General features: G+C 38.4%; 2 protein-coding genes across 5 annotated transcripts in view; both read left to right on the forward strand.

Annotated features, from left to right (window-relative positions):
* The window catches only part of LOC109401394 (protein madd-4), a 902,383-nt gene that overhangs the window by 644,648 nt on the left and 240,328 nt on the right, over positions 1-17,407 (forward strand). The gene's annotated exons all lie outside the window — the stretch shown is intronic.
* Positions 64-11,136, forward strand: LOC109401376 (sodium/potassium-transporting ATPase subunit beta-2; the record flags this gene model as incomplete). The annotated part of the gene is made up of 4 exons (XM_062854671.1): positions 64-196; positions 1,252-1,544; positions 1,611-1,779; positions 10,567-11,136. Coding segments are annotated over 4 exons (699 nt in total), but the record flags the coding sequence as incomplete, so codon positions are not given.

Genomic DNA, 17,407 nt, shown 5'->3' on the forward strand with positions numbered 1-17,407 from the left:
AGAAACAAATGCTTAAACTAATGAACAATACATATTGATGATTAATCAAACAATTTATTTTTCTCTTTATTTCCAGGCCTGGGTTTCCGTCCACTCCCGTCAGAAGACAACGTCGAAAGTACGCTCATCTGGTACAAGGGCACCGAAGAGAAAAACTACAAGCAATGGACTGATGCACTGGACGACTTCCTCCAAGGTAAGATCAGCAGAGAGATGTGATGTTGTTTTTGCTATGCCATAAATCAAACACGGTTTCGGAAGGCACTCTCGTGCCTCGTGACTTTTCCTCGCAACGCTCAATTAGTGCAGCATGTATGTACGTCTAGGCATTCGCCGATTCGTTCCGCATTGGAAATCGAATGTATCGCATTTGAAAAATGTCCTCGTTTGGACCCGGTACAATCTTGTTTCCGGGGACATAATTAGAGACGGTAAAACATCGACAAATTGAAATAACTTCCACTGGGATTTATCAACGCAATGTATAGTTAAGAAATAGCGCATTTCAAGCTATACGCACGAATCGCGTAGACGCGACCTTTATCAACTCAAATGAAATGTTGCGCTCATAGGCAATGAACTTTTTTGTCTTTATTAATTTATTAATATTTTGTCTATATTGGCTTTCTGCCAAACGCTGGTTCACCTCTCATAATGTATGAACTTCTACCTGGAAATGTTTTTCATGTTTTGCAATATTATTTACCTAACTTTTGCAATGGAAAGGCTGCGATTCATAAACTCATGGATTCAATATTCCAATTTTCACATTTATCCACTGTTGTTGCAGCGATTGGCAAATATTTTCCAAAAATGTTCATTATAAGGGAAACAATGAACTTTTACGCCAACCGTGCATTTCCCCCTGTCGTCCCCGTGCCGACCCCTTTAACTAGTGGGAATCCATTCCTCACTTCTAATTAATAAAATAATGGACCAATGGAGTCGTGCCAGATGTAAATGCTATTTTCGTATTGTTTATGATACATACCATTACGGTGTCACTTCACTCTTGTGATGTCGTGCAAATTTGGCAGATCATGTGAGTCGCTCCCGAATGTGTGGAAAAGGTTACCCTTGCCAACGACGGGTTTCACTTGGCACGGCACGCCCGACGACGGAGAATATGATCTTCTGCTATTAATAACCTCTTCGGCGATGTTGAACAATGCCGTCATAATTCATGATCCCACACGTATGAATGTGATCATAGAAAGCGCTAACAAATATTCCCCGCCCTCCCCACCACAGACTACAGAACACCCGGTCAGATTTCCGGCCGAGGACAGAACATCTACAACTGTGATTACACCCATCTGCCACCGCCAAGGACCGTGTGCGACGTGGACATCAAGCAGTACGGCCCCTGCACCCTGGAGAACCACTACAACTACCACAAGAGCGCTCCGTGCATATTCCTGAAGCTGAACAAGATCTACGGATGGATCCCGGAATTCTTCAACGACTCCGCCAACCTGCCCGGAAACATGCCCAAGGACCTCCAGGAGTACATCAAGACCGTCGACGACAAGGAGAAGCACACCGTAAGAGGAGATGACGCGTTTGTGTTTTGTGCCAAATAATCTTCTTTCGAACTCTTTCCTCCGTAGATGAACACCGTTTGGGTGTCGTGTGAAGGCGAGAATCCCGCCGATATCGAAAATGTCGGACCAATCAAGTATTACCCGCGTCGTGGTTTCCCCGGATACTACTACCCGTACGAGAACTCCGAGGGCTATCTGAGCCCCCTGGTGGCGGTGCATTTCGAGCGTCCAATTCGTAAGTATTTGGGGAAAAACATATCAATCATATATTTTTTATCTTGTTTAAAACAGTGCTACAGCACCCATTCGATAACTGGATCTAAATAGAGATGGAAGTACATTTTATAGTAGTTTAATTGCCGAAATTTGCATGTTTTATCTTAATACTTCTTTCGGCAAAGCTCTCCGTTAATTACCCTTCCAAGGTGTTACGCCAGGTTACGCTGGATTAGAGCTCGTTCAGCATGCCCATACGCGCCAACTTGTGACGTAGCTGGGGGGGCGAGACCTCTCGCAATCAATGAAATTCGAAAAATATCGACGCAGTTCATCTTATTTAGTTATATTCACGTGAAAACTAGTACATTGAGCTTAAAAAAGTTGAATATTGTCCAATTTTGGAGAGCTTCGCCCCCCCAACTATGTCACAAGTTGGCGCCTATGAGCATGCCTATCTGTTTATGAATTAGGGATTAGGATTGCTGGTACGAAGACAGTGAGATCGAATCTGTTTTTGATCCAGTTTTGTTTTTACAGTGAGAAATTCACTCGAGCCCCTGGGCATGGCGTATCTTTATGATTGCCACACAATTAAAATTAATATTAGAAATACAGACAATGGAATTCCTTTTCGGCCCGTCCTGGCCAGTGCACAGAAAAGGCGACAAGGAGTTTTCCTAACTTTGCAAAGGGCTGAAGGGTGCCTGGTGCATGGAATATTGGCATCGGGGGGTTTTAACTCCCAAAACCTTTCCTTTGTGCAAAACCCTCTTGATATGACCAAAGAAGTCAAAGTAAGTCAACGTAGTTAATGGACAGCGCCTTGGTCAAAACATGTGGAAATGCTGGAGTGCCCGGTTTGCTTGTGCGAGACAGTAGCTCAACAGATTTCCCTTGAAATAACTGTCAAATAAACGCAAACCTCAACGCCATATGTTCCAGGCTTGAGTTGTCAGGTGTCACAAGGCTGACTCCAAAGGCACGTTATCCTCCAGTTGGTACATTTGTACAAACCCTTTGTACAAATGTTTCCAGTTTGAGTGAAGTCAGTCGGTTAAACAAAATCCTTGCGAAATTTAAGGAATTCCGAGTAAACGAACTTCGTTTGCCAAATGGCGATTTCAGTTTCTGAGTTCCCTTCAGGTATTTCTCCCGAGATTATTTTAGGGATTTTTTTTTTAGGAATATCTCTAGTAATCTTTCAGAGATTTCGTCAAAGATATCTCCCGTAATTCCTTCAAAAGTTCCTCCCCGAATTCCTGAAACGATTTCTTCCGAGATTGTTCCCGGGATTTTTGCCGAAATTCCTTCGTTGATTTATTTCGAGTTTTCTTTATGGATCGATCACGCAATTCCTTTAGAAATTCCTCCCAAGTTCCATCAGGGATTCCAACAGCGACGTACCAGAAAATCTTCCCGTAATTCTTCGATAGATTTCTCCTAGGAATCTTAAAAGATTCCTCCCAGGTTTTCTTTACGGATTATTCTTGGGATTCCATTAGAGATTCCTGATGGAATTTCTTCGTGACCTGGCATTTTTAGTGATTTTTCCCCGAATAGTTTTAAGAGATCTCTTCTGTGGATAAAGATTCCACAGAATCTACCCCAGGAATCTTGCATTGCTTCTTGATTTCTCCCGGAAATTCTCAAGGAATTTCTCCCGGAAATTTTTCAGAGATTCCCCCTGGAGTCCTGGGATTACTTGAGGAAATTCTTCCCCGGATTCCTTCAGGAACTGATTTCGGATTTGTTCAGATATTTCTTCTTGGTTTCTTTCAACGATTTCTGGAGGAATTATTCTAAATGATTTCTCACTTATGGGATGTCTTTCGGGATTCCTTCGAAGATTCCACGTGTTATTTCATTACAACAATTCTCTTCATACACAATTCTCTTATGATTCGTTAGGCATTTTTTTCTAAGATTTCTGAGATTTATTTCTTCATTGACTCCACCCAGAATTCATTTAGGCAATCATGATGAAATTCCTTCGTTGATTTCTGCCGGAATATCTCCAGAGATTCCTTCAAAGAAGCCATCAGTGATCCCTCCGGAAATTCTCCAGAGCTTTCTGCAAGGATTCCTCCAGAGATTCCTACAGGAATTCCTCCTGGATTGTTCAATCTCACGTGATTCCTTTACGAATACATCAAGGGATTGCTTAAAGAATTCCTTCAGGATTCTGTCCTTCTTTCTGGGATTTCATACGACATTTTACTATAATTTCTTCAGGGATTTGTCCCGGATTCTTCCAGGTTTTGCCCGAAAATATCTTAATGGCTTCATGGATTCTTCCCGGGATTTTTTTCTGATGTTCCTCTCATGATTCCTACTGGATTTTTTTTTTCTGAGACTGGTTTTCAACAGAAACTCTTCCCAGGCCTCCAGCATCAAATATTCCAATAACCCTCTCGAGACGGAGCGCAAAAAAGCGAAATTTCCATACAAATTGCTCAACTTTGGCTCTCCAGAACTCTTAGAGTTCCCAACAAAACAGCAACTATTTTCCCTTATTTGAAAGAACTACTCTTTATCTTCCGGTTTCTAGCTTTGACTACCTAGATAAATCGGAAATGAAAAATATGCGACAGATAAAACTTTTTCATATTTTACGGTTTTTGTCCACTTTTTGTTTACCTTCTTGTGGTAAATCTCACAGGCAACGTAAACAAAAGTTTTTTGTACACATACAAGTATAAGTAGTGGCTGAATTATTGAAACAGTTTACATCACATAAAACAAAGTCTAAACAGATGAAAAAATATGCAAAACTGTTACCGCTCAACAGCACAATTGTGCTGGTTCGTCACGAAAGGGATAAGAGGTGGAAGGCGAGTCTATGATAGTGTAAGGGGTCATGTAGCTATGGTTAAGTAGGTATGCTATAAGAGGCAGAAGAATGTAAAAAATGGGAACAAAAATGCATTTATGGATTCCCAAATTCGAAACAATCCTGAACCGACAGGGAACAGACTTACTTGACACTTGAAGGCCTACAACTCGTAGCGGTGAGTGTGTACACCCGTTTATTTTTTTGGCACGGGTCTGGTTTTTTATATAAATCAATCCATTTTGAACCGATTCTCATGAAATGTTGTACTCATGTACACATGTGCACGGTTAGTACTATATGTGTACAAAAAATCAACTCAATTGGTTCAAAATTGACTGAGTAATAGCAAAAAAAAAGACCCGAGTAAAAAAAATCAGGTGTACTCCGAATGAAGTATCCGCCCCATGCAATGGTCTCGGTCCTGGTCCAACCCAAGAAACAATGACTGCTGAATAACAGCTTATTCATCGAAAATTTTAAAAATCAAGCTTATTCATATTCCCACAGCATTGTGCGATTAGAAGCTTGGCGACTCTAATCTCACGTCTACGAGGCTCCACCAAATTGTTCAACGTAGCCGTCAACTCCTTCCTGATTCTCTGCTGATTGAGCATGAGCATGAGCATGAGATGACCGTACAATTGGCTTCTTTAGTGGTGTTGAGATAATTCCATATTCTGAATCTGCATGCCAAACTGAGCCGAAATCCAAATTTTCATCAATTTTGGAGCCCGGGAACCTATTTAAAAATCAATTTGAATTTTGTATGGGAGCGATTTGTCGAATCACCCCTCGTCGCATTTTGTACTGAGCGGAGCTGTCAAGCAGTTGCCCAGCTGTCAAAAGGTGATTTAAAAAAATCTCTTTGAAATTGATTTTAGATACCAAAATAAAGTTCTAAAAATCTGAAAAAAATCATAGCGGCTCAGAAAAAGGTGCTCTTTTGTTTAAAAATAAAAAATCATTGATTTTTTCTTAATTTAAAAACCCAATTCGTAGTTGCTACTCCGTTACTGATTAGAACAGTCAACATTGCACAGGGAACCAAATGGATGGGGCCTGGGTGTAGCTTTCCATCCTCAATGTGCAATTTTGAAGGTTCAAAACTTTATATTGTCAGTACCTGCGCCGGCCACGTCCTTACGGTCATCGGGGAAGGGAAGGAATGTTGCCCGAGCAGAAGAGAATAGCAAAATAATAACTACACAATAACATAACCTGTTTTTATATCTTGTTTTGTTATAATTAACTTATCAAGGAATTACTTTTCCACAACATGTTTTGTTGGACAATCTTATTTTGTTATTATCCAGGTACACGGTCAGAAAATTCACTCATTTTGGAGCTAAAGTGGGACAACTCAAAATTGAGTAAATTTTTTTCCAGCGATAGCGCTGGCCCAAGTGCGAAAATCTCATCAGTTTAAGCCGTATAATATTCTTGATGATGCGAAGAATATTATACGGCTTAAACCAGTTGGATTTTTGCACTTGGGCCAGCGCTATCGCTGGAAATGCAATTTACTCATTTTTTCAGCTGTTCCAGTTTAGCTCAGTTTTGTGTGAATCTTACTCATTTTAGAGTAACTTTTTCTTAGCGTGTAGTGATATGCTCCCATTAAACAAAAATTTAGATAACATGTTTTGTTATGGAGCAAACTAAGTTATTATTGTGATATTGAGAGTATACAAATATTTGATAAACAATATCACAACAAGAACAAGTTTTAAGTTTAGTTTTAGTTCTTTACAGCATTCCGTATTTACTATCTTATTATTCTAATTATTATTCATGTCAGCTTAATATTTTATGAACACATCGACATGGTTTGTTATCAATAACTTTTGAAGATCAAAATTTGTTATTGAACTATTTTCCAAATCCATTGTTATTAAATTGTTATTGACACAAACAAAACATGTTATTCAATTGGTCTTCTAGGAACATTTTTTTGTTATGATATTTGTTATTTTGCCGCTTATGACACGCAAGTTTATAACAAAATATATTATGTTAATAACATTAAAATAACTGATTTCATTACTCTGTTATTTTGCCAAAATAACGCATTTTGTTATGAGATTGTTATTCACTTCTGCTCGGGTGACAGTTTCATAAAATCTCCGCATGTGATTCTGTTCCATACTCTTTTACGCCTGAGCAATCACATTTTCCTCACGTTTTTTTTTCTTTTTGCGATGGAATTATTGTTAAACGCACAGTAACTTTTTACCGATCCCGAAATCACTCGGCGGATATTCGCGGACCGGCCTTCGATGGTCAAAGTGGACTGGAACAACGGCAGCAGACAATGATGAGGGTTCACACGCGTTCACTGGGGTTTTCGGATGTGCACTAGATTTTCGTCGTACTCGGGTGGTAGTTTTAGCAAGACCGATCTTTATTCATGGATGGGGTATCGTATCAATAGTGGACAACGTGTTAGTATTAGTTCTTATGTGTATATTTTGATTATCAAAGCATACATATAGGCCAGTAAAAAAATACAATACAATATTTTTCAATAGAGACTGGAAATCAAGGCCGAAAGACCTTTCTATTTAGAGGTTCATGAAGCAATTAACAGTTATGGTCAATAATTATGACGTGTTCTTAGGCTAGAGTGATTCAAAAATTCATTTTCATTTATTGGCTTTTAACATTTATTTTTCCGCTAGTCTTGCTTTCTTATATTGCTCCCTGCTCTGCCGGGTCCCCGATACCAGTATCCGGCTTCTGGCAACATTCATCTCGTCGAACCACCCGTTCTTAGGTCGTCTTTAACCTTCACGTACCCGACCCCCGACAGCTTTTTTTAAATATGCTGGCATTTCGTCAATTTTCATCCGATTTTTTTAAAGTCGCCCTCAATCGATCATAAATTGGTGCGAGTTTATTATACTCCAGTGGTCATGTAATATCCGGAACCATTCAGGAGATATTCCGGATTATATTGGGGTCAGGGGGTGAAGGAGGGGTCTGTTTTGACAAATGGCAAAAAGTGATTATTTCGTGTGTTATTGTGCTTGAGAGGCTTCCATGGAACCTATTCCAGGTGTTCCGGAGCGGCCAAATCAGTTGATACATACTTCAGTCATTTTTTTCTGACCCGTTTCTCTCGATATCGAGAAGATTGATACGTCGCACGGCATGTTTTGCTTGCAAACCAGAAATGTTCCCGATGACACCACCGTGGAACCTGTGCCAAATGTTCCGGGGAGGCCATATTAGTTAATACTGACTTCAGTCTATTGTTTCTGACTCAGTCAGTTGAAATCATGAAGATTGATATGTCGCACGGCATGTTTAGGTTGAAAACCACAAGTGTCCCCAATGAGGCCCTGCGGAAGCTGTCACGGGGATCCGTATGGGTCAGCTTATTTAGATCTGGTTATCGCAGTTATGTTTCACTGGTCGCAACAAAAATGTCGCTGAAAATCGATGGTTAAAACACAATAACACACGAAATATCACTTTTTGCCATTTTAGCAACCCCCTGACCCCAGTACAATCCGGAATATCTCCGGAATAGTTCTGGATATTGCATTGCCACTTGAGTATAATAAACTTGCAAAATCGCATGAAAATTAACGGAAATGCCAGCATTTTGAAAATGAGTTGTCGGAGGTCTGGTACGTGAAGGCAGAGAAGAGAAGGGCATCTTAGAACAAATCGACCACACGAAAAGTTATAAATTTTTGACGTCGAAAATCGACCCGATTTATTTTGTTTCTGCTCATTTCGTTTCCATCGTGTCTAAACGTCAAAACAACTGCATGGCTCAAAGTATGTTGATAACTTTCAGGTATGAACAAAATTAATGAATAAATGACCAGTGGGGCGACACGGCTGTCAAACTCGGTACATCGCCGTTCCACCCAACATCATTTTTGGTACGGCGCGTTTTGGTACCCACTTTCTGGTCGGTTTACCCTAACTTGCTCCTGATTTTCGGGTGTGTGGCTCGTGTGTTGCTAGTGCTTATTTCAGAAATTACACATTTCAAACGAAATCGTTGTTTTTGATGATTGTTTCTCTTTCCTTATCACTTTGCACGATATTATAAGTAGCAGCGAAGCAGTGTCGATGTTTCCAGCGCATTTTTTTCCATGAATTAAGCAATCAAAACAAAAACATTGGACGCCATGTTGAATTTAATGCTGGGTAGATGATTCTGGCCCTTCGTTATCCCCCTGTAAATGACGTCATATCAATGATTGATTATTTTATTTTTTGATAATTTGTTTCATTGAGAGCATATCAAATGTTGTTTCGACCACTATGGCAATAATATGGTAGACGTACTAACTATGTTTTTGCAATTGCAAGCTGTTATAAAGCATAATAATGGTGTTTACCCATTTTTCTTAGTTACCATACGCATATTCCCCGCATTTTTGTATCGCGTATCTTTTTACGATTTTAATGAATAAGCAACGTTGACTGTGTCCCCGAAATACATTCTAGTTGAACACAACCTTTTTGCGAATCAATTATTGAATTGGTATACCTGCCTCCAAAATACTTTGCTCTATCGTTTCAATACGGTTGAAATTTTCCGTGTAAAAAGTGTGGTTTCAACCGCTAGATGTCGCGACCAACAACATGAAATTTTAATCAATTTCTGACTCGGAAGAGGGCCTTCTCTTCTCTGGTGATGGTTAAGTTATTGAGCAAAATAGGGTAAATTTCCATAAATGTCATAAATGATGTTTGGCTATTTTTAACAACTTTAGGCCCCTTGAGGGACCACTTAGCCTTGAGAAATGGACTCCAAATTTTGACACGATCATTTCTTACCTAAAACAATCATTTTCTATCAGCGAACTTATTACACTGCCTAATAAGCATGTTAGCTAGACAAAATTCTAAAACATTTTAGAAGGAACGTTTGATTACAGTTGGCTTGTATTTATACTGACCAGATTGTAATGATAGTATAAAATTTATGCTGAAATAAAACTTGAGAAAATTATAATGATAACACAGCGCAACATTTTTTTGTCTCAAGAGCAAACTTATGTGTCTCCGAAGGATTTTGAGCCGCTGAATCCAAATCCGGGCTCAGATTTGCTCTAACACGTCACAATTTTGAGCTATACCTCAATTTATAGGGCAAAATATGCGATTTTGGGCTTTTTTGACAGAAAGCCACCAAGCAAGCAAATATTTTTTTAAGCAATCAAAAGGTTAATTGGCCAATTAACATCTAAATTAACGACTCATGAAAAATATTTCGTTTAACCTAATCAAATTTGATAGATTTTAGCATTTTAAGTTAAGATGAAAACTTGCATGCAACTTTTGGAGGGTGACTTGTATGGGAAATATCGTACCTAACATAAATCGCTTAAACTATCAAATTTGATTAGGTAAAACGAAATATTTTGCATGAGTCGTTAATTTAGATGTTAATTGACCAATTCACCTTTTGATTGCTTAAAAAAATATTTTCTTGCTTAATGACTTGCTGTCAAAAAAGCCCAAAATCGCATATTTTGCCCTATAAATTGAGGTATAGCTCATAATTGTGACGTGTTAGAGCAAATCTGAGCCCGGATTCGGATTCAGCGACCCAAAATCCTTCGGAGACACATAAGTTTGCTCTTGAGACAGACAAAAAGTAAATTTTTGTTACGCTGTGTAATTATGCTCCACTTTGAATGACCTGGTATCAGTAGGTTAGCTTCAGAGGCACGTTCTCCTCCGTTTGGGAAATTTGTGCCGGATGACCTAGATGGGCTGGGCCCTGGCAAGAACCAGATTTGGCTTAAGTTGAACATATGCTATTTAACATAATTTGTTTTCAATTACAACGGAACAATAATGTTCATTCATCAAATTTCAAGGTAATAAAGTTGTATGCATTTCCTTCTCATATTTTTTATATGTTTCGGGCCATTTATTCCAGCTTTATGAATATTAAACAAACTTGTTTTCCCATTTATTTACACTATTTTGTCCTTCCAGGTGGCATCATCATCAACATCGAGTGCAAGGCCTGGGCCCGCAACATCAAGCACGACAGACACGAACGGTTGGGCTCCGTACACTTCGAGTTGCTGATTGATTAGAACTGGCCGGCCCAGTCGTCCCTCCAGTAGCACCCGTCACCTGGTGCTAGCCATGTGTCTAGCGCGCCGCTCTCCCTGCCCCGTACCAGTTCAAACCGAAGCGCTAGATAGCCCGTAATTCAAATTTCAAAAACTCAAATCGTCAACTAGGTCAAAAGTCAGCAACTTATTCGCAGCTTTTTTATAAAGTGTTTCAAGTCAGATAAGCCATCTTTCTACAAAATTTTACCATTTTGTCAGTGTTTCGATCGTAATGAATTTTAAAAACGCTACCTTTCGCAAATGCTTGTTTATTTAAATCCGTGAGAGTAAATTAAGATTAGGCGATCTCCTTAGATCTTCGTAGAGGACACAAAAAAAAAACAACACAAAAAGACGTTCAGAAAAATCTGTCTATTAAGGATGTAAGATGTTGTGCTTGTAATTTTTATGAGTGTAAATAATAAATGAGAGTCCAAATCGTTAACTGGTCATCATTTCAATAACCGGACACACAGTTGAAGATTCCAATCAAAGTGACTGGCATTTCGTAGCCCAAGCACACAACATTCGAACGGTCAGTCAAACGAGAAGATTTATGCATGATGTTGTCGCATCTTGTACTACTGCCAATTCGGATAGTTCAACTCTATAAATATTCGACAGTCACTGATGGAGTGCCGATATCGTCGTAAACAGCGCATTCGAGGTGATCCGAAAAAGTTCTCTACCATAAATATTACCTACATATCGATGCTTAGCACACATGATGCACAAATACCATTTCCTCAAAGCAATTTCAACCAACTGTAACTGACCTTACAAACGAGACAAATCCAAGTCATACATACAACGTCAAATCAAACAGTATAGCTACGATAGATAATTTAATTTAACGATAAAGTCAGAGAAAGTATTATTCATAGTGGCAATATAGCAAGGATTGACCAACTCTTCAGTGTTCAAGAATAAAATAAAGTGCCAATACATGCTTACGATAGAACTTTTAAAATGTACAGCAGGAAGTGAAGACCCACCTTGTACTCCACAACTTTCAATTGTTTACCTAATTCGCATTTCAAAAAATCTCAATGTTGTTCGCGTTTCTCAAGTTTTCTAATTAGCTACGATTTAATTGTTTCAAACAAGTTAATTGCGTCCTTGGAATCAAAATTCCACGTTTAATGTAATTCGTTTGTTAAGATATAAGCTTTCCGTCGGGTTTTTCATCAATCGATGATTTTGCGTGCTCCATTACTATCCTATTATTGCACCAAAACGAATGAGAAATAGTTTCTACATTTGCATCAAATTGTCTACATTTCATCACTTTGATACCTCGTTGAAGAAAAGGATAGAAATAAATTATAGAAAACAAAATTAGGGTGTTTTTATTTAATTGAGAAAATGTTCTGGCTAATCTTCGTTTGTGATCTAATGGTGTCTATACGAACAATTTGTGGTTATTTAATATATCTCAAACGATATTGGCTTCAATATTCCGAACAATATGAAACTTTCGATCAGTGTTTGCTGTGCAAACCAGCATTGGGCAATTTTGAGTCGATGTTCGGCAACATCGATGTTTTTGTTCTGATTTTTCGATTTTGAGAATCGATGATGAAGCCCCACGAAATCGACCAAATCGATTTTCAAATTCGATTTTTCTTTCGATTCAAAAATACTATTTTTTCACAATGATTCCAAATTGATTCTGACCTTTTTATTTTTGATGAGTATCCCATATAGCCGAGGCGGTAAACGCACGGGTATTCAGCATGACCATGCTGAGGGTGACGGGTTCGATTCCTGGTCGGTCCAGGATCTTTTCGTAAAGGAAATTTCCTTGACTTCCTTGGGCATAGAGTATCTTCGTGCCTGCCACACGATATACACATGCAAAATGGTCATTGGCAGAGGAAGCTCTCAGTTAATAACTGTGGAAGTACTCATAGAACACTAAGCTGAGAAGCAGGCTTTGTCCCAGTGAGGACGTTACGCCAAGAAGAAGAAGAAGAAGAGAGTATCCCTCTCAGGATTCTAGATTAATGTTTCTTAATAATGTGGAAGATCCCCTCTTAGGATCCTTCTCAGGGTTATGGGGAAATATCTGGAGATTCTAATGGGATGTCTTTCAATACTGCAGGACAATTTCAGGTTTCTAGGAGAATTCCTGTCACGATTCTGACAGAATCCGTCAGGGAGTTTTGGGGATATCCGTCTATGCATTCTGGGAGAATCCCGAAGAAAAACTTCTCACAAGATTCTGAGGCAATCCATCACAGGACTCCAGGGGAATCCATCTCGGGAATCTGAGGAAATCTCTCAGGATTCTGGAAGAAACCCTCTAAAGATTCTGAGAGAATCCATGTCAGAAAACTGGAGTAATCTCTCCCAGAATTCTAGGAAAATCCTTAATAGAATTCAGGGAGAATTCCTATTAGAAGAAGGGTTGCTCTAAGAAATCACTCTCAGGATTATCGGAGAATCCCTCTTAGTAATCAAAGACAATCCCTGACAAGTTTATGGGAAAATTCTCATGAGATTCTGGTGTTATAGTTTAAAGAACTCTATAGGAATTACTCTCAGAATTCTGGGACAATCCCTTTCAGAAGTTTAGGGGTAGTCATTTCAAAGAGTCTAGGGGAATCTGCGTCTTTCTGGAATCTGCGCTAATTTTCTGTTGTTTGAGAACACCCCTCAGAATTCTAGTGAATCCTTCCCGGGATGCTGGGGAAGCCCATTCTAGAAGTTTAAGTAATCCCTTCCAGGGAGAATCCTTATCAGATTTTCGAAAAAAAAATACTCGTAGGTTTCTAGATATTCTAATTAACCCTCTTATGATTCCTCTCAAGATGCTGAGGAACCACTCGGAGAATTCTGAGGAATACCTTTCGGGATTCTGGCAGAATTATTCTCAGCATCCTAATGGTGGAATCCATTATAGCATATTTTGGGAGTTCTGGGAGAATACTTAAAGGATTCTGGAGGAATTCTTTTCAAGATTTAGAATTCTGTGAGAGTATATCTCAGGTGTCTTTGGCAATCTAGGCCAGTATTTTGAGGGAACCTTTCTCAGGATTCTGGAGTAATCCTTCTTAGGGTTCTAAGCTACCCTTAGGATTCAGGGTCATTTCTTGGGGAATTCATCTTCTTCTTCTTCTTCTTCTTTATGGCTCGACGTTCGCATTGGACTTGACCAGGCACTTTTCAACTTAGTGTTCATTAAGCATTTTCACAGTTATTAATTGAAGGGCTTGGGAATGGGAATGGGAATCGAACCCGCCGTCTCCGGATTGGCGATCCATAGCCTTATTCACTAGGCTAACTGGAGACCCCTGGAGAATTCATGATAAATCCGAAAATCTTTTGTTTTTGTGAGAATCTTTCATAATTTATCTCTAGAATGTGGAAGAAACGCTCTAGGAATTCCTCTTAGGATTCTGGGAGAATTCATCTCAGGATTCAGGAACATTTTGGGAGAATCCCAAGGGAAAGCTTCTCTTAGGATTCTGAGACAATCTATCACAGGATTCTGGGAGAATTCCTCTCGGGACTCTGAAACAATCCGTCTCATAGATAAGGAGTAATCTCTCTCAGGATTCTTGGAAAATCCTTAATAGAGATCAGATGGAATTTCTACCAAGATACCGGAAGAGTCTTCCTTTCTTTTCTAGATAATGTCGCTCAGGATTCTGGTGTACTTCAGCATTCTGAAGAAACCTCTCTCATAATTCTAGAGAAACTCCTTTCAGAATTCTTAAGGAGTCTTTTTAAAGATTCTGGAGGAATTTCTCTTAGCAGTCTGAGCGAAATTTATCCCAGTACTATATGGGAATACTTCTCAGAGTTCTGGGGAATCTCAGGATCTCAGGATTTTTCTTTCGTTTCAAAAATATTAAAATTTTCTTTCAGAATGCTGTCTCAACGTTATATCCATTTTCGAATCAGATTCGTGAAGTGTTTGATGTGCACAAATACCATGAACTTGAACTACATGCAGCAAACGAAACATTTTATAGTTTTGTGATATTTTATAATATCGAATCGATGTGAAAACATCGATTCAAAGCATTCGATTAAATCGGTGAATCGATTCTACTGATCCGATTCGAATCGATTCACAAAAATCGATGTCTCACCCAGATTTGCCTAATGCTAGTGCAAACCAATATTTTGATCTGAATATATTTTTGTCATCTAAAATCGATTTAGACATGTTTTGGAAGGTGTTTCTTTTTAATTCGCGATTTAGTGAATTTTGGTTTCTGATTTTTCTAATTTTTGTTTTTGAAAACAAAAAGTCTATTTGGGATACCGAAATCATTTTGAAAACACGTTGTTAGAATTTTTGAAATTTTAGAAATTTTTGGAAACTCCCTAAATTCTTTGACTATAATTAAATGATTGAGGAAAAAATAGAAATATGTTAATTGTTGCGATGGAATACAAAAGAAACTATGACATCAAAAAGGTGGCCAAAACATTTTTTTTAATGATTTTTGAAAAATGAAAATATATTTTAAAAGACACCAAAAACCAGAGATATACAGAACAGTTCTAAATATCAGCCAAAAATATAATAGTTTTTATTGCCCAGTAAAGAAGAAGTACTAAAATGCTCAAACTATACCCCATATAAACGTGCGGTTGGGTATTAGAGGATTAAGATGACAATGCACAGAGTCAAATATTTGACCGAAAAGAAACCAATGCTCAAACATTTTGGTTGACTTGAATTTTCAAACAGATATTTTTCTTGTGTTCATTTACGCATGTATAGTTTTGTTGTATTGTCATAATTAATGTCATATAAAATTAATCGAATCTAATCTTACAAGAGCTTGAACCTCATTCATCGTCCTCCTTCGCAACTCAAGTATCGTCATTTTTTGTTAGAAAATCACGCCAAGAACCAACAATATTGCTGCTAGAAACTAACAGAATAAAAATAAAGCCTTCTTGAATGGCGCATTACCGGAATCTAGTAGCACGTTTGCTTTGTTGGGTGGTTGCAATTTCCAGCCGCGACATCAACAACTTTTTCTGGAATCTGAAATCAATGAAGAAAATGCCAATTTTCAAAATATTTAAGAAAATTTGGCCTGACGGTTTCCAGAACATGCAGGGTTGTATATATTTTTTTTCCAAAAAAAAATGCTTGAGTATCCACTGATTGCTGTCAATGATCGACTGTATTCTACACTCAAAACTTTCAGTGGTTAAATAGTCATTATATTCAAGTGGCCATGCAATATCCAGAACCATTCCGGGGATATTCCGCATTGTGTTGGGGTCAGGAAGTTTCCAAAATGGCTAAAAGTGATTATTTCGTTTGTTATTGTGTTTGAACCATCGATTTTCAGCGAAATTCTCATTGCGAACAATCAGTGATACACAACTGCGATAACCAGATTTGACTAAGTTGACCCCGTGACAGGTTCCGCGGGGCCTCATTGGGGACACTTCTGGTTTTCAAAAAAAACATGCCGCGCGACGTATCAATCTCCATGACTTCGTGAGAATGGGGCAGAATAAATTGACTGAAATATGTAATAACTGAAATAGCCGCTCTGGAACACATGAAACATGTTCCGCGGGAGCATTTCAAATACAGTAACACACGAAATAATCACTTTTAGCCATTTGGCAAAACATACCCCTCTCCCACCTTCTGACCATAGTACAACTCGGAATATCTCCGGAATGGTTCCGGATATTGCATGGCCACTTTAGTGTCATAAACTTTCACCAATTTATGGTCGATTGAGGCAACTTAAAAAGAAATCGGATGAAAATTAACGAAATGCCAGCATTTTGAAAATGAGTAGTCGGGGGTAGGGACGTGAAGGTTAAACGAACTTTGTAATACCCAAGGTTACAGCACTTGCTTTGCAAAATCATGAAGTCGAAAGTTTTACAATGTAGGTTTCACAATTGCGTGAGGAATGTTTTATTTCCGGTTGCGCCAAATTCCCGGAACGACCAGGATGGTGACCAATATGACCAAAAACATCTGAACTCTTTTCAAACATTCTTGATATACAAAATCATGAAGATTGATATGTCGCAAGTCAGGTTTCATAATTGTTTGTGAAATGAACACTGAATCTGCAGAAACAAGCCTCGGTTGCGAAAACGGTCTATTACTTGCATCAAACCCTACATTTATGTAGATAATGTTCGGAACTAGCAATTTTTCTTCATAAAACATTTAACGAGTTGTAACTTTTCTAAAAGTGCATAAAAAATCAAATTTTCATTTTACAGTATGTCCCATAAAAAATGCGAAAGTTTTAGAAGACATTGTTCACCTGCATCCAATCGATAAACCATGCATTTATCTATTGGACTATAAAGTCGAGACACTGGTTTAACAATGACATAGAAACATTTAGTAATTTTAATCATAAATCTTTGAAAAAATAATGTTGAACATATGGATCTTAAAAACGTCCACGCCTCAGAGGCCGTTTTTGAAGGCTGTTAATTTTTTAAAATTGCTCTCAGTCACATTCAATTGAATTTTATTTCAAGAACAGCACTTTCATAGCTTGACAAGGTATTTAGGCGTCCGTTGGTGGTTTGAACAAATAAGAAAATTTTCTGTCTTTTAAATTATGGGACATTTACTGAAAACTGTAGTGTACGACAAATCAAAACTTTCAGACAATAGTATCAAACTGTTTTCAAGTACTACGTATTTGTGTCTATCATGAATGTAGGTTTATGAAACTTCATTAGCAAGACATTATCTT

Source organism: Aedes albopictus, chromosome 2 (genome assembly GCF_035046485.1).
Source record: "Aedes albopictus strain Foshan chromosome 2, AalbF5, whole genome shotgun sequence".
NCBI lineage: Eukaryota > Metazoa > Arthropoda > Insecta > Diptera > Culicidae > Aedes > Aedes albopictus.